The sequence below is a fragment of the Phacochoerus africanus genome, chromosome 11 (genome assembly GCF_016906955.1).
Source record: "Phacochoerus africanus isolate WHEZ1 chromosome 11, ROS_Pafr_v1, whole genome shotgun sequence".
NCBI classification, from domain to species: domain Eukaryota; kingdom Metazoa; phylum Chordata; class Mammalia; order Artiodactyla; family Suidae; genus Phacochoerus; species Phacochoerus africanus.
Window position 1 is genome coordinate 121,217,520 of NC_062554.1, and position 20,844 is coordinate 121,238,363.

At 43.5% G+C, this 20,844-nt stretch overlaps 1 protein-coding gene across 1 annotated transcript in view; it reads right to left on the bottom strand.

The window, feature by feature from the left end:
- Nucleotides 1-12,467: 12,467 nt before the first annotated feature.
- The window catches only part of ACBD6 (acyl-CoA binding domain containing 6), a 199,878-nt gene continuing 191,501 nt past the window's right edge, over nt 12,468-20,844 (bottom strand). Inside the window, exon 8 of the mRNA XM_047752107.1 lies at nt 12,468-12,759. Within this exon, the coding sequence (XP_047608063.1) occupies nt 12,605-12,759 (155 nt within the window). The 3' untranslated portion in view covers nt 12,468-12,604. The remainder of the gene's footprint in view (nt 12,760-20,844) is intronic.

Genomic DNA, 20,844 nt, shown 5'->3' on the forward strand with positions numbered 1-20,844 from the left:
ACGCTGCTAGCTCTGGGGAGGAGTCAGCTGCAGGTCTGGGAGGTGCGCCAAGCATTCCTTTGCTTTGGGAGGCAGAGCACAGGTGGACAGAGCAGGGCACCCCCACGCTCGCCGGCTGCCCACCTAGAGACAAGCATCATTTGTACGTTCTCCACTCGAGGACTGTGTTAATCAAACACACAGGTTCAGGGCTGCAGGATCCCAGAGGCTGCTCTGAACTTGCAGTCAGACCTCAAAGCCCAAGATCCCCCCCCGACCCCCGATCCCCTAAGCTCTGGATTGTTGCCCTCACCCTTCGCAGTGTAAATTTTGTACAGTTACAAAGAAGTGAAGTCTCCATTTCCTGGGGAAAAAAAAGAGAAAAAGAAAAAAAAAAAAAAAGGATCCACCCACCTACCCTTATTTATTGCCATGTGACTCTGGAACTGGTGCGTTGGTTTGTATGTGCCTCCTTGTGTTGGCATGAGATGTGTATGGTAAAACTATGTCAAATAAATATGGAATTCTTTAGAAGCCAGTGTGTCTTGCTTTTCATTTGCTTCCTGAAAGTTTTTTTCGCTTGAAGTGATAGAGTAAAAAGCTGTGCTGACATGGGATCCTTTCATCACCGGAAGGATACCCAAAGTACAGCTCTGAATGCAGAAATGCTTACAACCGTGAACGCCAGCACCACTCAGTAAAGCACTGGACAGACAGGTTCTCTGATTTCTCTAACACCAATGGTCTGGGGCCCAATCCGCTGTTTTGAGACTTAACAAATGGACAGAGAAAATCTGCTGATCACATACGTTTTAGTTCCTGTTTGTCCTGCTGCATTCTTCGTCCTTTATACGTATATATTTTCTCCCTGGGAAAATATGTGCAAATGTCTATATTTGGGTGAGAGGTAGACAGAGGGGTAGAAATATTTCATGAGGGCTCTGGACAAGCTTTTTGAGGAAAATCTCCATTCAGTTGTTTTTTTTTTTTTTTTCTCTGCAGGAGGCTTTATCATTGTATAGCTCTGAGGTTTAGCTAGAACGAAAAGAGCAACAGGTTCTCTAATAAAAAAATTTTAGGAGTTCCCATCATGGCTCAGTGGGTTAAGAACTTGACTAATATCCATGAGGATGCAGACACGCCTGGGATCCTACATGGCCATGGCTGTGGCTGTGGCTGTGGCATAGGCTGGCAGCTGCAGCTCTGATTCCACCCTTAGCCTGGGAACTTCTGTATGCTGCAGAAAAGTCATAACATTTCTGTAGAGCTGGTGTTCCATCTAGGAAAAACTGGTGCTTTTTCCATTAGTGATTCGTTTTGGTTTGGTTAAAGAGAAGATGCAAACAGAAGTGCACTGACCAAAATGGTAGCTATTAGCCACCTGTGCTTATTTAAATTGATTAAATCAAAAGTTTAGTTCCTCACACGAGCCGTATTTTATGTGCTCAATAGCTGCATATGGCTAGTAGCTACTGTATGTGGACACACAGATATAAAACCTTTCTTTCGTTGCAGAAAAATTCTGTTGGACAGGGTTGAGAAGTTCAGGCTCAGAGAATGAGCAGAGATACTCATTTGTCACCTGTTGGTAGCTACTAGTTATCCTGGAGTCCTTGGTGAAGTATTCTCAGACTTCTTAGACTATTGTAGCACTGACTTCTCTGCCATCATATTTTGCACGTGGTAACACACACCAGAACCACCGCTTAGGTACCAAGCGGGAGGCTGGGCTCTGGGCCTCTGAGCAGTTTGATGTCTTGTCTCAACCTAAATCCTAGGCCCGCTTTGTGTCCCACAGTCTACCCCAGTTAAATAGGAAAGATGCTACCTCCTAGACAGGAGGTCCAGTAAGATGCTTAGAGGGTTTAATCATTTTTTGGTGGAAACTCAAATCTCTGCTACCAAGGGAAGGGATTTGTGGTCCTTTGCCAAGTCGTCTCCTGTGGGAAATACTTTAGTAGGTTGAGAAAGGCAAAAAACCCTGCTGGGTGGGAGTCCCCATGTGGCGCAGTGGTTAACGAATCTGACTAGGAACCATGAGGTTGCGGGTTCGGTCGGTCCCTGGCCTTGCTCAGTGGGTTAAGGATCCAGCGTTGCCGTGAGCTGTGGTGTAGGTTGCAGATGTGGCTCGGATCCTGAGTTGCTGTGGCTCTGGTGTAGGCCGGCGGCTACAGTTCCAATTCGACCCCTAGCCTGGGAACCTCCCTATGCCGTGGGAGCGGCCCTAGAAAAGGCAAAGACTCAAAATGAAACAACAAAACACCTACTGGGTTATGCACCAAGGAAGGTGGGGATGAGAGCAACTAATGGTGTGAGGTGTGGGAAGAGGAACACGAGGGTTTTTTTTGTTTTTTTGTTTTTTCCCTTTACTAGCTCAGTCCCTTGGGTGGGTGGTCAGGAAATTTGCAAAGAAGCTCTGAAGGGCTCTGTCGCTCCTAAATTTAATCACGCATCTGAGTATTCCTGAGGCACTAATGATGGAGCCGGAGAATCCTGCCAGTGTGCCCACCACACACTGTGTCTCCGCCTTGTATCCTTGAGCCCCTCATCAGCAGCCTGTGTGTGTCGCGTCTGCGTCCCACACCCTGGGGACTGTTTTGGGTATATCAGGCTGACAAGTAATCCACTGGACCATTTCCCTCTTGTGCGCGCTTGCACACGGCTCCCAGCGCAATGATACGCTAGCAACTTTTTGGAATTATGCGGTGTGTCCCCCTCTCACAAAGGAAGGAGAGGACCTGTTTTTGTTTGTTTGGTCGCTACAGACCAGCTCCTGAGCAGTGTGCTTCTCTTTCTGACAGTGGCTTTTCAAAAGGACAGTTGTTTAAAGAAGAAAAAAGGAAAGAAATCACCGGGCAGAAAGAATGAAGTAAGACACAAAGTCAGGAGAACAAAGGCTCAACACTCAGTGTTCTCCACCTCTTTCCAGCTACTTTGCTAAAATCAGAAAAGGGTAAAAAGCAAAGATAAGTTAGTATGTGATAAGGTGTGACCATCTGCCGAACCAGAAGTAAAATCCTAGGAGAGGTGATCCTTGAATATCTGAACGTTTCTCCTTAGATTTGATATTTGAGACATAGTTTTAAAAATTGTCCTTTACAGCCTGGAAAATTGCTGCAACCCGTAGCCAAACCTGCTAGACGACTATTTCAGTTTTATTGTTTGGAACTCCTGGTGCCTCTCGTCATAGCATCCTGGGCGGCGTGTAGTGAGTGATGGAGCTGGGTCTGGGGGCTTGTTGGGGTCACGGCTGCCTTAGGGAGACGAGCAGCAGTCGGCCCCCGCTGCTGGGGACACACTGTGAGTTAGGAGTGAGGGAAAAACCGTGATGTTTATAAAATGAGCCAAATCGCTAGGATGTGGGAACTTTTATTATCAATATTCTAAAAGTAGCAATAGACATAACCCATCCGAACTAGTCAAGTCTTTTTGCTGCTGCCCTAGGGGAGCACATCACAACCTGTCGGAGAAAAGCAGGTGCAGGCTTCTGCAGGTAGCCTTTGTCCCTTTGTGACTTTTGCATTCGTGTTCTCTTTGTCAGGATTTTCCTTTAGAATCCTTTCCCGTTGGTGAGGCTTCCTTTAGCCATCTCCTCCGTTAAATAAAAAACCTCATTTAGGTATTGCTATATAATTCTGTAATTAAATGAACGAGTCACAGGTCGTCCCTGACAGGATGCAGGTCTGCTCTTCTCCTGAAAAGGGGCTCCTAGGAGAAAAAGGTTTCTGCGTGAGTCCTTCATCTTTCAGGCTGTTTCACAGACCACTGCCACGGCCAGGCCCTTCAGGGCTGATCCAGGCGAGGCTGCCTCTAGAGCTGGGGGAGAGTTGTTTGGTTTGGTTTTGTGTTTTGTCTGTTTTTTAAGATTTCTATTTCCCTCACTTGCTTGCCAGCCCTGAACCAGGATCTCCTGTTGGCTGGGAGGGGTTTGGGGATTTTGGAAAGGCTGGGAACTGCTTCCTGAAAGATAAAATAGAAACCCCCCAAAGTGCTCTTGGCACACACTTGAAGTTGGAAATAAGTTGGTTTTTTTTTTTTTTCCCCTAAGGCCATTAAAATGGTAAATAGGTTTCAACAGATGGCTTCGGCACAGCAGTGTGAAGCCCAGGCAGGGACATTAGGGTTAAAGCCCATATTTTAGTCACCTGGGACTGGCTTCTTATTCCAGAAAAATGAACATTTATAAAGTTGACAGCTCCCTGCCCGTTTGTAAAAGAGAGACGGTGAAGGTTGCTTGCTCAACGGCCAGCTGATGGGGAGCTGCCTGTGACCTGGGGAATTGAAAGTCACTTTTTTTCAACACCTGCCAAACGGCAGCTCACCCAGTCTTCAGGAATATGATAACCCAAACTATATTACGGGTGGGCCAGGACTTTTATACTCAATATGTGTGCTGGCTTTATTATTTTTTCCGAATCATTTTAACATTTAATGCTTCTCAATTAAAGTGATTTCCTGGAGTGGATGCCAAGCTTCGTTTAGAATGCGCATTAACCACTTTCTGTATCGGTAGTTAAAGGCACTGAGGGATTTAAACAGCAATCCACAAGTCTGTTCAGTCAAGGTTTGGCGGAATAAAGCAGATTATAAACAATAATATATGTCTTTCTCTTCTTTTTTTGGAAGGGTTCCAAACTCACAAACGGAGCTAAAGTGCTATAAACATATCCAGGACTAAGCTCTGGGCTCTGCAAATGTAGTCCGTGAAAGCCACGGGCACTGGCGGTGCCACTTTTTATCCCGTGTGTGTACGTGTGCATGTACTTTAAAAGAGCTTTTTATTAAACAAAGTGTCCATCAACTGAACTTACCTTCTAAATATTAAAATGGAAACCGGGAGAGGAACACGAGATGCTGGCTGCAGTGTGGATGATGAATTTGCTGCAGCTGCCCAGGGCAGCCCATGGAAAGGCACCTCTCTGTTCCTTAATGCCTCCCAGTCGCTCAAGTTCAGTCCCTGCGTCCAGTAACTGCAGGTTCATGGTCTTTTCCTACCTAGAAGAGACACTCACCCTGAGGGCCTAGAGTTCTGCCCTGAGGGCAGGTGCCTGCTATGGGGGCAGCTCCCTGGACGTTTCCCTCCTGCTTTTTTTTTGTCCTTTTAGGGCCACACCTGCTGCATATGGAGGTTCCCAGGCTAGGGGTCTGATCGGAGCTGTAGCCAGTGGTCTCCGCCACAGCCACAGCAACGCCAGATCCTGCGACCTACACCACAGCTCACGGCAACGCCGGATCCTTAACCCACTGATGGAGGCCAGGGATCAAACCTGCAACCTCATGGTTCCTAGTTGGATTCATTTCCACTGCGCCCCAATGGGAACTCCCCCTCCTGCTTTTAACTTCAGTGTTCTAGTGTCCTTCTGAGACATGTAGGAAAACTATTTGCAAAGAAAATTCTGAGTATAAACTAGCAGGTACCCTATGAATGTCCCGTCTGGTTTTCAGGGCTGGGAGGCTTTCTCTTGCTGGAAGAAGGTGACTCGAGTATGTGAGTCCCCCAAAGAAAGAGTCAGTGTAACATAACGATGTTTATAATGTTTATAATTTACAACGGTGTGAAGAAAAAGTGAGGTAACAAAACACAGGAAAGGAAAATTTCACGAATTTATATATAAAAGTAAAAACGGTAATAAATAAAAAGCCATGAACGCCCAATAACTATGATGATCCCTACAAAGATTAAACCATTAAATTTCTGCTTTCAGGTAGGAGCATGACAAGAATACTTCAAGGATAAGTGAATAAAGATGAGATTGAATATCTTTTCCTGTTCAATCCTTTAGTGTAATGCCAATTAATGCGTATTTGACAAATTGATCATACTTGGTGCGTAATAAACGTTAGGTGATAAGTATAACAAGGAAGCCTTTTTTTTCTTCAGTCTGGTAATCACCATACTTTGATCGAAATCTCTCTGATGAAGGAACTGGGAATGGTTACTGAAATAATTAAAGATGCCCCAGGTAAGCTCCAATAATGATCAAAATAATTTTTCAAATCACATGATTACAAAAGATTGCATTGAAGGCTTTTTATGCTATAAGGAGAAAATCCAATGTCTATATATAAAATCCACAAAGAGGCCTGATGACATACTTTTCAGGGTGCTGGCTTTTATTTTCACTTTAGCTTATCCTGATAATGTGGTGCAGAGAACACTTTTGGACTTGGTATCACAGGTTTGGAAAATCACCCTGATTCTGAAAAAATAAGATCGTGTGTAGTTAAGTGCTATATATATATATATATAATAAAGCCTATATAAAGCTGGGCATTTCTACATTTCTATTTGTATAACCTTGGATGATTGCCCTAACAAGTCCAAGTTTCAATTTCCTCATTTGTAAAGTAGAGAAAATACCAATTACTTCCATTTTTACAACTATTCTGAGGTTCAATTAAGATGCTTGTGTACAGAGTCTTACATAATGCAAGGTATAATTACTGTTATGTTATTAAAGTTAAGATGTTTTGACTGTAAGATACATTAGTTTATGTATTACTAAGAAAAAAATGCTGCCAATTCAACTATGACATTGTTTGTAAAAGACATCCAGTTTTGGATATGTTGAAATGTGAAAAAATGTGCATCTTAAAATTCATCAAATATAGTATTAATGACTGCTATTAAAACATTTGACCCCAAATGCCTTAAGGACTGGGATTTAAAATGTACTCAATGAATGCTTAAACTCAATATTTTCATTATTGAATTGTGGTTGATGAGTTATATACTTTTCTGTGATAAACATTTACTTAAAAAGGGGATCTTTAATGGACCTGAAGTTTGATGAAGGCCTTCATGTTTCAACTGTTCATTGTTAAATAAACATTTAAAAGTCTTCATGTTCAGCTGAAGCACACATTAGCCTGGGCACTAACCCTTCTGCCACCCAAGCTTAGCTCTGCCCCAGTCACACACCTTGTTCATTAATCCTCAGAAATGCTGTATGGTACCCGGAATAATAACCCATAGCCAAGTAGTTAAACCTGGCAGGAAACTAAGAAATACCTATTTATGGAAAGGTTCACTGGATCATGGCAACCTTTTAGCTGGAAAATGCTGAAACATTTCTTAAAAAAATTATAATAGATACAATTCCAGATATGATACTTGGTTTGTTACCTTCCTACCTAACAAGCATTAGAGATAACTGCATATGACCAGGTGGCTGACTTCTTACCTCTTTATTAGAGGCAGTTACAGCAGGTTTAAAAGATTTAGCTAGTTTTTTGATGGGTAACTTATAAATTGCTATGAGACTTTGCGAGATAATCTCTTGCAATATCTTGAGATACCATCACATAAGTACTTCTAAAAATCCATGATAATGGGAAAAGGGAATGACAGTGGCCTAGAGTGGTGCTTGTCATTTAGCAGGCTCTCAAGAAATATTCGTGGATTGAATGGAGGAGGAGCTTCAGCGCTCCACATGAGTTTTGCACCCTAATAAAGGGCTGAGATTCAGCAGACTTGGTCCTAACTGTGGCTCTAATATTACTTGTGATCTTGGGCAATATAAGCAACCTTTTAATGTCTCAGATTCGTCCTCCTTTAAGTGGCCTTAAGAGCACTTGTCCTACCTACTCTGCAGGGTTGCTGTGGAGGAGTGATTAAATAATGCCTGTGAAAGCCTTCTGAAAAGTCAAAAAAGCTAAATGCATGTAAAAATCCATCATTAGTCACACAGAATCGAACATGTGGGCTCACTTCTGCCCTGCAGCAGAATCAGAAGTCAAACAGGTCAGGGTCCACCTTTTCGGCCTGTGCCAATTTAAAAGTTTCTGATTTCGTGATCAGTGATAAAACTGTAGTCTATGTGTATCATTGAAATAGTGACCAATGGTTTTCGAAAAAAGCACTTCTCCTATCCTTCCAAACAGGTACAGTAACACCCTATATATATCATCTGGCAGAAGCACTTAAAACCATGAAAATTGGGTCAGTCAACAAAAAATTTTTCTTTTTTTTTTTCGGTACCTGTGACATGTGGAAATTCCCAGGCTGGGGACTGAACCCACATCAAAGCAGGGAGGACCCAAGCCAATGCCGTGGTAAGGCCGGATCCTTAACCCAGTTTGCCACCAGAGAATTCCCAAGATTTCTCATTCTCAAAATAGGGTAATGAGGAGCCAGCAAAACAGGGGTTCTCAGTGGGATTCACAGACCCCCGTGGAGTCCAGAGAAGGGCTTCAGATGTGTGAACTCCTCAAAATTCCATGCACGATCCTGTGTTCTAGGGGAGGAGGGATCCAGAGCTCCCCAAGATTGATTTGGTTGACTCGAGCAAGAGTTCTGAAGGGAGCAGTGATCCAGTTGCTTTTATTGCCTCCTCTTTCACATTTGTTTATATGATTCTCTTTTTATTCCTTGTTTTTCATTAGTGTGCATCAAGACTACTGCGAAGGCAGCCAGGGCCTCTTAGTTGGTAGAGTCAATGATGCTGTTGAATCAATACTAAATACAGAAAGTCATTAGCGTTGTTGTGAACACACTATCTTCAGAAGAGAAAAAGAAGAAAAAGTAACGCATTATTTTATTTAATTAATGAATTTATTTTCTTGTCTTTTTGCCATTTCTTGGGCCGCTCCCACAACATATGGAGGTTCCCAGGCTAGGGGTCAAGTCGGAGCTGTAGCCACTAGCCTACGCCAGAGCCACAGCAACTCGGGATCTGAGCCGCGTCTGCAACCTACACCACAGCTCACGGCAACACCGGATCCTTAACCCACTGAGCGAGGCCAGGGATCGAACCCGCAACCTCATGGTTCCTAGTTGGATTCATTAACCACTGAGCCAGGATTGGAACTCCACACATTTCTTTTTTTTTAAAGACATAGGAAAATGGGGTAGGTGTGTGGGTTATTATTTGTTTTGTTTTGTTTTGTTTTTGCTTTTCTTAGGGCCGCACCTTTGGAGGTTCCCAGGCCAGGGGTTGAATTGGAGCTACAGCTGCTGGCCTATGCCACAGCCACAGCAGTGCCAGATCTGAGCCTTCGACCTACACCACAGGTCATGGCAACGCCAGATCCTTAACCTACTGAGCGAGGCCAGGGATTGAACCTGCGTCCTCATGGATATCAGTCAGGTTCATTACCGCTGAGCCACAACAGGAACTCCAGGATTGGTGTGTTTTTATAGAGGTGACTGGAGAACAAGACAATAAAATAAATGTGGAATGAGAATGAGGTAGCCGTGGAAAGCCCAGAAAAATGCAGTCTGGAAAAATGCAAGAGGTAAAGTAACAAAAGCAACTATTAATAACTCCGACAAATGTCTTTAGTTACCCACCTCTTTTTTTTTTTTTTTTGGTCTTTTTGCCATTTCTTGGGCTGCTCTCGTGGCACATGGAGGTTCCCAGGCTACGGGTTGAATCGGAGCTGTAGCCACTGGCCTACGCCAGAGCCACAGCAACACGGGATCTGAGCATGTCTGTGACCTACACCACAGCTCATGGCAACACCGGATCGTTAACCCACTGAGCAAGGCCAGGGATCGAACCCACAACCTCATGGTTCCTAGTCGGATTCGTTAACCACTGAGCCATGACAGGAACTCCTAGTTACCCACCTCTTTATGATGCTTCCAACCCAAGTGGTTTTCAGTGTGAGAACACAGTAAAGACTCAATTTTTTAAAAAAACCTCATGTACACTAAAAAGAACAAATCTGAGAGCTTGAACCAAGGATGAGGTAAATGGAATTCACATCCCAGGAAGTATTTTTTTAAAAAGACCAAACAATTACTTTGAAGTTCGTATTGAATCATGACTAGAAATGAACCTTCAGAAAAAGGTTTTCTAGAATTTTTGAAAATATGAGGTGGCATATGCATAACAAATGCAAACTTGGACTACATTCAAGTATGTCCTGGTTTTATCCTGCTGACCTGTAAGAAAATGTGGTTTACTACATATCTGAGAAAGTTAACTGGCTTTCTGGTCCAGGAAATTTGCGTTCTTTGTTTGGTGGTAACCACTGCACCTTTGGCAATGGAACTCATGATCTGACTGAAGTGTGATGCACTCTGTTATAATTCCTAATTTAAGGGGAATGAAAACAAACCAAGATCTAGTTTTCTCTGACATTTATGAATGAAATCGTCCCCTTGATAAGGCACGGGTAGATGATCCATAGATTGTGATGTGACAGTAGGGATTTTGGAAATTCAGATACTGGTGATAAAAGAATAGAGATTTTTGGGAGTTCCCGTCGTGGCGCAGTGGTTAAGGAATCCGACTAGGAACCATGAGGTTGCGGGTTTGGTCCCTGCCCTTGCTCAGTGGGTTAACGATCCGGCGTTGCTGTGAGCTGTGGTGTAGGTTGCAGAAGCGGCTCGGATCCCGCGTTGCTGTGGCCCTGGCGTGGGCCGGTGGCTACAGCTCCGATTCAACCCCTAGCCTGGGAACCTCCATATGCCGCGGGAGCGGCCCAAGAAATAGCAACAACAACAACAACAAAGAATAGAGATTTTTGGAAACGGATTTTAGAATGTACTTGAAAATGTTAGGTTGATGACTGTTTTTACTGACAGCTTTCAGGTGCAAATTTGATACCTTTAACATGTATAAAAACCAAGTCACCTTCTTTATTTAAAAACAATCTAGGCAGTTTTCGATGTGGCAAAACAGCATCTTAAAAACTTGTCTAAGAAATATCAAGGTCAAATTACAAAAGATGAAAAAGGGAGTTCCTTGATAGCTTTTTGCTCAGATAACTGCCCTGTAAACTGGAAATGAATAAAGACTTTTTTTTTCTTTTTGATTTGCTAATGTCCTAAAAGTGTACAAAGTACTATCAATTAAGAGCTGCATGCAACATCTTGGTCACTTTTTACTGTAACTAATGAATAATGTTTCTTAACACACATTCAATCAATGTGGAATATGAGAGAATTTAGCTGAACAGTAGGTTGCGATGTAGCTGGGATTGTGGGAAAAGAAGAGATAATGAAGGGAAAACTCTGCTAGAATTACAGTAACATTTCAGTGTGTCCTAACATGCATATCACTTCCACGGAGAATTAAGAAGTCATGTGAAAAATGAATACTCTTCGTGAATGGTTTTTGTTTACATCACAGAAAGTAAAAGGTTGCAAGAATCACAGAAGCAGCATTATTTCTTTAAGCTTTATTTCTGCTCTGAAGGGGCTTGCTCCAGGAGGGCAAGTTAGCATGAGCTAATGAAACCCTTGTCCATTGCTGAGGGCTCCACTAAGCAAGTTTATTACTTCTTAAGAGTGACAGGTTAGGAAAACTATCCTTTAAACAGTCGTCTTTGCATCTAACTTGTTTTTTCATTTCTCTTCCTAGAACAACTATCTATTTTCCTTACACAATGTCAAGGACTTCCCCAGATGGACTTCTTGAGGCTTAAAGGGGAAAAATGTAAGGGAGACAGTTTCGACAGTGGCATGCTTGTCTATCCTTTAACTTAGACCTGTGGCTCACTCATCTATGTTTTTAATAAAACAAACAAACAGAAGCTCTCCAGAAAAAAACTTCAATCATACCTCAGTACTGGGGCGCTATGGCTATTTCATATTAGACCCAAACAGACCTAGCAGTTCAGGCCGAGGCTAGTTACAGAGACTGCTGCCATATGCCACAGGGACATGATAGCCAATGAAAAGGGCCAAGGTAAGTTTAAGGACTCCTGACCTAATCAGTGAATTCTCCAGAATCTGTCTTTCGATTCTCAAGTGAGGTCACTGAATCTTACTCTAAAAGATTACTCCAAGATTCTGAGGTTTTCAGTAAATCTGGTTGTTCCTCTGACTTCTATATCCTTTGTGACAAAAGTCTGCCCTTTCTCTCTTTTGCTTTCTTTCTTTCTTTTCTTTTTTTCTTTTTTTTTGTCTTTTTGCCTTTTCTTGAGCTGCTCCTGTGGCACATGGAGGTTCCCAGGCAAGGGGTCTAATTGGAGCTGTTGCTGCCAGCCTGCATCACAGCCACAGCCACAGCCATGCCAGATCCAAGCTGCATCTGGGACCTACACCACAGCTCACAGCAATGCCGGATCCTTAACCCACTGAGCGAGGCCAGGGATCAAACCCGAAACCTCATAGTTCCTAGTCGGATTTGTTTCGACTGAGCCAGGATCGGAATGCCTGCTTTCTCTTTCTTAACACCCCTCTTCTTATGGTTCCAATTCTGTCTGATGAAAGAACAGACATTTTAGTTACCTATTCAGACCAACTATACAAAATGCCACAAGACCAATCCCCACTCTACTGAGATTTCATGGAACTTTCCTAATTGTCAGTGAGGCCATGCGGGACCCCTCTTGCTCCTGTATGTTTAAAAGAGTGGCCATGGTTAATATTGTGAAATACGACGCGTCCCCTGCTCCCCACCCTCTGGAACAGTGATAAATTTCAGAGCACGCTCAGCGGAATTGGATTGTATTATGCACAGTACACATGTTCATCACCCAAACGGGACTCGCCAGAATGTATGCAAGCAGAATGAATTGCTGAGCCTTCAAAATTCCAGTTCCTCGCAACTGATTTTTATTAGCCAATGTATACCAAAGGTGGGTGGCAGAAGCAGCATTATTTTTGCAGTTTCCTTGCGCCACTGAAGCTCTGCGCTGTTAACACACTGTGGTTTTTCCAGTCTTTTGATTAAGCCATGCCAGCCATGTGCTGCTGTAACACCAAAGCGACCGCTTTGCACCCTGTCACCTCCTGGGGCAGGCAGCCGTCCTGGTCTCGGAGGGTGGCATCTGCGCCGGCCTGGAGCAGCAGCTCCACGATGTCCAGAAACTCACAGGCGGCGGCTGCCGGGGAAATTGACAATACAAAAACAAGGTTACTGTGAGACAAAGAGAAACTACTAGACTTGAGTAGGAAAGGCAGGTGCTGAGCAGTGAGGAATCCTCAAGGGTGACCAGGCCTTGTAACAGAACTGTGTGTCATTACAGCGCATTTGCCAGTGTGAGGAAAAGCAGTTTACCTCCGCGGTCGCCCAGAAGCAAACAAACAGATACTTTTTTTTTTTTTAATTGTGGACCCAGGATGGGAAGAGATGAAGAGAAAGAACAAAAACAGTGTTTAAATCGTTTACTTTGATCTAAATGATAGGTTTGTAGGCTGTCAAAAGACTGAAAATACCATAAATGTCAAAAGATTTTGTTTTGTCTTTGAAGAGGGAGTAAGTGGGTAACTAACTGAACTTTAAAATTTGTAAATGAGAAAAAAGTGGCCTAGTAATGAGAGCATCCCTTTAAAGAAAGCTTTCTATTTTTAAAATACTAACTGGCACCAACCACACAAGGCACAGGAAAAGGATCTAGGGCATCAAGATTTATTATGAAGATGGTACAGTATCGCCCCCAGCATGGACAAACTGACCAAAGGGCTTGAAGAGAGAGCCACCCACTTCTTCCGCACGTGGATGGAGAGTAGATTTATGACAATGCTGGCATCGCAGATCAGCGAGGAAACAAAGCTCTGTTCGTTAGAGGGCACTGAGACAAGAGGGCCAAGCACAAAAATAGGCGTTTCACACAAGATAAAACATTAATGGCAACAAACATGAAAAGATGAACAATTGTATTAGTAATCATGGAGATAAATATTAAAACCGGGAGATACCATTTCATTCCTACCAGATAGGTGAAAATTAAAAACGGAGACAATACCAAGCCCTGAGGAGGCCTGGAGCAAGGGAAACTCCCTTCTGACTGGGGAGAGAGTACACTGGTGCATCACTGTGGACAACAATTTACAGTCAAACCTAAACAAATGCACACCCTCGGACCCAGCAATGCTACTCCCAAGTATAGACGCTCTAGAAACGTTTGCATGTGCTTCCCAGGAGATACGGACAAGGATATACAGAGCAGCCCCATTTGTAATAGACCCGAATGTAAACAACCCAAACACCCATTAGGAATAGCATGTAAAAATAAAATATTGTTTACATATACAACAATGAAAACTAATGAACGATAGCGTCACATAACATGAATTTATCTCCAGAACAACATTCTGTTGGAAGGAAAAAAGCAAGACAGAAGAATACACACGGTATAGTTCCTTTTTTTTTTTTTGTCTTTTTGCCTTTTCTAGGGCCAATCCCGCAGCATATGGAGGTTCCCAGGCTAGGGGTCGAATCAGAGCTGTAGCTGCCAGCCTATGTCAGAGCCACAGCAACACGGGATCCGAGCCGCGTCTGCAACCTACACCACAGCTCACGGCAACGCTGGATCGTTAACCCACTGAGCAAGGGCAGGGACCGAACCCACAACCTCATGGTTCCTAGTCGGATTTGTTAACCACTCAGCCACGACGGGAACTCCGGTATAGTTCCATTTAAACAGAATTTTAAAAACAGATAACACTAAACATCAGTGTTCAGGGCCACACATATGTGGTGACACTATACGAGGAAACAGTGATAGAAAATCTGGGATAGTGCTAATGGCAGCGGGGGGCTGTGGGGAAGGCCATGTGATTGGATTACGGCATTTCAAAGATACTGGTAATGTTCTCTTTCTTTAAGTGTTACGTACAATTTTTTAAAGCTACATTTTATATCCTTCAAATACATTTTACATACAATTCTGCAGTGTGATATATTACATTCTAGCGACAACAAAAGTTTAAAAAGGGATGCTGTACCACAGAAATTGGGACAACACTGTAAATCAACTATACTTAATTTTTTTTTTTTTTTAAAGGGAGAGCAAGAAGGGTAAGGAGTTTGATTCAATGAGTATTTTACTGAATACATAGCATTACCAGTCCTACCAAGGATACAGGTCAGATTCCTGCTCTGGGGAACCTAGAAGGATGAATAAACACTGTGGCAGGCAGGGACACAGACACAGACACACAGACACACAGACACACACACACACACACACAGACACACACAGACACACACACACACACACACACACACACACACCCCTCTGCAAAGCTGCTAGTGGGGATCAGGAAAAATACCACCAGTAGGTGGTACGTAAGCTGAGCTTTGAGGAGAGAGTAAAATTCCAGTGCCTGCAAGGCACTGGCAGGGTAAGAAAACAGCATTAACAGAGGTAGGAGAGGGCACAGAATGCTGAGAGAGCTGGCTGCTGGCTCAGAGAAGCAATGAAGAGAATGAAAAGCAGAGAGGCTGCATTTAAGTCAAACTATATTCTGCCTACGAGCCATACCTAGAAGCTTAGTGTTTACGAGGAGCGAAGTAGCAAGTTCGGCTTCTGCATTAGGATGATAATTCTAGAGTGACTCAGAGAACCTTGAAATTAGCTAGTGTCAGCAGGAATATAAAGAGGGAACAGAATAAGAGAGCCACTGAAATTCAGCTAGGCTATAGCAAAATATGGAAATACCTTTTCAAAAAAGTTTGTGAACACTAAATTTAATAATTAATGAAGCTGATAAAATATCTGTAGACACCTAGTCAACATTTAATTATATTTCGCAATTTTCTTTTTGTTTTCTGGAGCAAAAATAATTTCAGGTTTTATGTATTTTTACAGGTTTTTGAAAAGCTCTTAGGCCCAAGGTTGTGATCATACGTTTACTGAATAAAACCACCTGAGTATTTCTACACTTATAATATGAAACCCAGATACCATAAAAAAATTGATAAATCTGATTATATAGAAACCAAAAACTGATAAATTTGAACACATAATTTTTTTTTTTAATCTTTTTAGGGCTGTACCTGTGGCATATGGAGGTTCCCAGGCTAGGGGTCCAATCAGAGCTGTTGCTGCTGGCCTATGCCAGAGCCACAGCAACGCCAGATCCAAGCCATGTCTGAGACCTACACCACAGCTCACGGCAATGCCAGATCCTCAACCCACTGATCGAGGCCAGGGATCGAACCCGCAACCTCATGGTACTAGTCGGATTCGTTTCCACTGCACCATGACAGGACATATAAAAATTCAAAACAGCTATACCACACACAAAAATACTATATACAAAAGTAAACCATAAATTGGGAAACATATTCACCTACATTACACAGGCAAGAGCTAATAACCTTAGTATTAAAAAAAAACTTCAACAAATCAACCCAAAAGAACAATGGGCAAAATAATTAGAGGAATCAAAGATGACACGTTTCGAGTCTGGGAGAACATCTGTTGGCGACATTAGCTCTAAAATAAGGAACCAGAAGAAGGAAGAGCAGGGGTTTTTGGAGAGGAAGAGAAGCAGAAAGAGACGGGTAGAAATAATATTGTCTTGGGACATGATAAATATATGGTGCTAGGCGATATCTATATTGATAAGTTCAGCTGGAAGGTACGATTTGAATCGGGAAAAAAAAAAAAAAAGACCTCCTCATGCTGTACACATTTCTATCTCCATTTTTACTGTACTGTGTGAAGTACATTTTTATTTTGACTTTGTGAAGACTTGTTTTGGGCTCAGGATTTTCAGCAGTTTTTCTAGATACTCTGTTTAATATATTTATATCACATGACCTCCCTGGCCAAAGAGCTACCTACCAAAGTTGGTGTCCCTTAGGATGCTGGAGAAATACATTTGAAAGAGACATAGGGATTATTGAAAATTCCTAATGGTGTCCCTACCAGTAGACACATTTATGTGGCTGGGAAACAAAAAGCTTCAGAGGCAAAGACTGTTAATGTCCATTATTAAATTTTCACTTGCATTTTTCTTTTCTACTACAATGTACATGCATCCACTTGTTTTATTGCTGTTGATCACTGAGCATGTTTTATTAATTATTTTGCGTGCTCCCTACTGGGCTTTCTTCTCCCTTTAAACTAGCTCTTTAAAAACGCCATTTCCAAGCCTCCTTATAATGACTGTCCTTTGCCACACCTGGCCTTAGCTCATCATTGTACTTCAACAGCCTCTAGTGCAGTGAGCAGGTGTCAGAAACACCTGGAAGGCTTGTTGGACCTTATGCTGCAGGGGCACCACCACGCTCTCAGTTTGATTGGTAGCTTTGGAGCAGGACTGAGAATTGACATGTCCTAACAGGTCCCCAGGTGATGCTGATGCTGCTGATCTGGGGCTTCGCTTCCAAACCCAGGGCGCTACCAGCTGCCTCCTGCCTCAAACCTTTGACCAGTTTTCACAGCTAGAGCCACTTAAGGTGTTGATTCCGCCTCACGCAGGAAGGAAGAAATACAGGCCTTTCATTGGTTCCCTACGACGACGTAACCTTACGGAGGGTTTGACGTGGGTAGCAGAGCCGGGCTTTTGCTGAGTTTTCGCAGCTCCCGCGCTTCATTTCTTCCTGGATTCCTTGCTGGACACACCGTTTCGTCTGGGATGAGGGCGCTTTGATTTCCTTTGCTCCCTCAGTTCCTTCTGGAAGCTGAAGACGCGCAGGTAAGCTTCCCACCTCCGGGAATACACATTGTTTTCCTTCTGGGTATTTGTGAAGCCATGCTCACCTTGGCAGGGTTGGTTTGCCTGCGCCTTCTTTCCGTTGCTTGTTGCTAAGACTTTGAGGTTTGCCCTTTCTGTGCCAGTGAGTCTAGAGTCCTGGATCTGGCATTCCCGCGCCTGACTTCAAATACCTCAGGCTACTTTCTCGGCTTTTCAGACATGACTTATTTCCACTGAACAGAGGTGTTGCTGTTTCTGTGACTGCTGCCCATTCTTCCTCTTTCGCCCATCTATGTTTCTGGGTCCCCGCCCCCTCCCCCAGGCTCCATCTCCCTCACAGTCTTGAGACTCAGTTTGGGCTTGGTCTTTTGCCCTCTGTGCATGATTACTTTTCTGGTAAAACCATGCATCTTAGCTGGAAGGCTCACCCACATGTATGACTTAGATCCAGGTAAGTCAACTATTTTCTTTTTAAAACCGTGTCATGGAGGCTTGATGGGCTTGCCACACAAGTGTAGTCTGAGGATTAGTGGCTTTTGGTGGGTCAGAGGAACTCGTTGGAAATGCAGAGCCTTGGGCTGCACCTCGGATGCACTGAGTTAGAAGAAGCCATGGTGTAAAAAGAGCCCCAGGTGATTTTTATTCACATTGGAAGAGAGTGATGCCTATAGGACGAACTGCTCCCACCTGGGGCCAAATCGTGACTGCCAACCTTACCAACCACTACTTTTCCCAACTTATCGCCACTGATGGAATGTTGCAAACTTGTGTGAGTTTCCTGCTGACAGTGTGAATTATGAACAACCACCCACCATACTGCAGGAACCCAGGGTCTCTGTGTACATCTCACATTTGTTGTTTCTTGGTATATCTTATGCACAAGGCCTTTTCAGCTAAGTCAGTATACCAAAGGAATATTTTCATGCTTTTGGCCATGATCTGATGTGGGCTTGGATGACAGGCCTGAGGGTCCAGGGTGGAGGGGTGCCAATCAAGTTCAATAGTAACTTTTAGGTGCTTAATGGAACGCGTCCCACAGTAAGTGATCATCCAGACACCTCTTATTTACTCATTTATTTATTTGTTTATTTTTAGGACCGCACCCTCGGCATATGGAAGTTCCCAGGCGAGGGGGCGAATCAAAGCTGTAGCTGCCGGCCTACACCACAGCCACAGCAGTGTGGGATCTGAGCTCTGTCTGCGACCTATACCACAGCTCACGGCAGCGCTGGATCGCCAACCCACAGAGCGAGGCCAGGGATTGAACCCGCATCCTCATGGATACCAGTCGGATTCGTTTCCGTTGTGCCACAATGGGAGCTCCAGCATTTATTTATTTATTTGGCTGTGCCCATGGCATGTGGAGGTTCCCTGGCCAAGGGCTGAACCCAAGCCACAGCAGTGACAACACTGAGTCCTTAACTGAGGCCACCAGGGAACTCCCCTCATCAGCATTTATTATGGAGAAGATGTTGAAAGTAGGTCAGGTTGGGTGAACTAACTCCACTCCAGAGCCTCTGTGGTGGGTGGGGCCAGCATTACTCATGTGGACAGTGACCAGTGAATGGCCTTGTTGGCCAGAAACCCATCCCTGAAGGAACAGGATTCCAGCCAGTGATTGAGTCTGCAAGTCAGGTGCAACCATTGCAAGAAGGGGTCTAATAAGACATACACGGAGTGTCAGAATCTCAGCAAGTGCCTAAACCCAAACCAAACAAACAAAAATCTGGAATTCCATAATGGCCTAGTAGTTAGGGATCTGGCCTTGTCACTGCTGTGGATCCAGTTCATTCCAGGCCTGTGCTTTTCTGCATGTCATAGGCTCAGCCAAAAAAAAAAAAGACCAAAAAAACCCCCCAAACCAAACAAGACTGCCTACATTCAGGATAGGGCTCGAAACCACAAAGGAGGAAACTGCCATGTTAACCTGGAGACCCAGGTGGACAATTCCATAGAAAAAATAGGGGTTCTAGAATCCAAGGTGGATTTCTGTGACCTTAAGTAACTTTATCCTCATATGGTCTTCCTAGGCAAATGAAAATGCATATCCAGGGTCTAGGAGAGAACCCACATAGCAGATGCTTAATTAAATGGTAGTTACTATTATGTTTATTATGGAGGAATCATATTCTTATGTGAGCCTATGGACCACAAAACTGCTCCAGGTTCTCTGAATTCTGAACTGACTGGAGGGTTGGGTAGCTAGTGTAGGACTTTGTTCAGGGATCTGGGCAGAAGGTCACATGCATACTCAAAGTATTAGCTAGTTAATATTGGAGGACTTTTTTTTTTTTTTTCTCTCCCGCTTTCCTTGTTTGTTCTCTTGTGATTGGACTATCTTTTAGTGTTTGGATTTCCTTTACTCTTTCATGTGTATATCTGTTAATAGATTTTTGGTTTGTGGTTACCATGAAAAGCCTCACCAAAACCGGTATAGGAGTTTATATTTATACGCTGATGTTTTAAGTTGCTGATCTCTTAATTTCAAATGCAATTTTTAAAAAAGATGGTTAGGCAGACTTTAGGGCCCTCAGGATAGGTACGGGGACCACTGCGTGGGATATTCCAGTAGGGGAGAGAGATTCGGTTCAACTCCAAATATGTCTTGGGCAAGTAGGAATTTATAGCCAAGGATCAGGGTGGGAGTCAGTGGATATCAAACGAGGAGGAGACACCAGAGATAACAGGGGTTCTGCCTAAACTGACCTATTAGAATTCTTGCGGAAGCCAGGCCAGGGTAATGAGACATGGCTGGAGGACAGGAAACCAGGTTAGCTATCAAGGGTAGGGGGTTCTAGTTAAAGTGACTTAGCAGGACTCTTGAAAAAACCGTATTTTCTAAGGAAGTACACGGACAGGCCTTGAAAAATATTCAGGAGGCGGACAAAAGTTTGGTCAAGTAAAGAATCATTGTTAGGAATTCCTGTGGTGGCCCAGGAGGTTAAGAGCTTGACATTGTGTCTGTGAAGCAGCAGCTTCAATCCCTAGCCTTACTCAGTGGGTTGAGGATCTGGTATTGTTGGAAGGTGTGGCACAGGCCAGCAGCTGCAGCTCCTATTTGATGCCTAGCCTGCGAACTTCCCTATGCTGCAGATGCAGCTGTGGAGGAAAAAAAAAAAAAATCATTGTTAGTTTTTATCAAACAAATGCATTTTATATATCCTGCATTTGTACCCTCCTCCTCTCATGATTACTGGTTTGATAACATCTTTCTGTGTGGATTATTCCTACCTTTACTATATGTTTGCCTATACTGGTGATCTTTCCCGCTTCAGAATTTCCTTGTTTCTAGTTGTGACTTTTCTGCTTAGAGAAGTCCCTTCAGCATTTGTTGTAAAGCTGGTTTGGTGGTGCTGAATTCTTTTAGTTTTTGGTTGTCTTGCTTTGATTTCTCTGTCAAATCTGAACAAGAGCCCTGCTGGGTAGAGTATTCTTGGTTATAGCTTTTTCCCTTTCATAACTTTAAATGTATCTTGCCACTCTCTTCTGGACTGCAGAGTTCCACTGAAAAATCAGCTAGTAACCTTAGGAGAGTT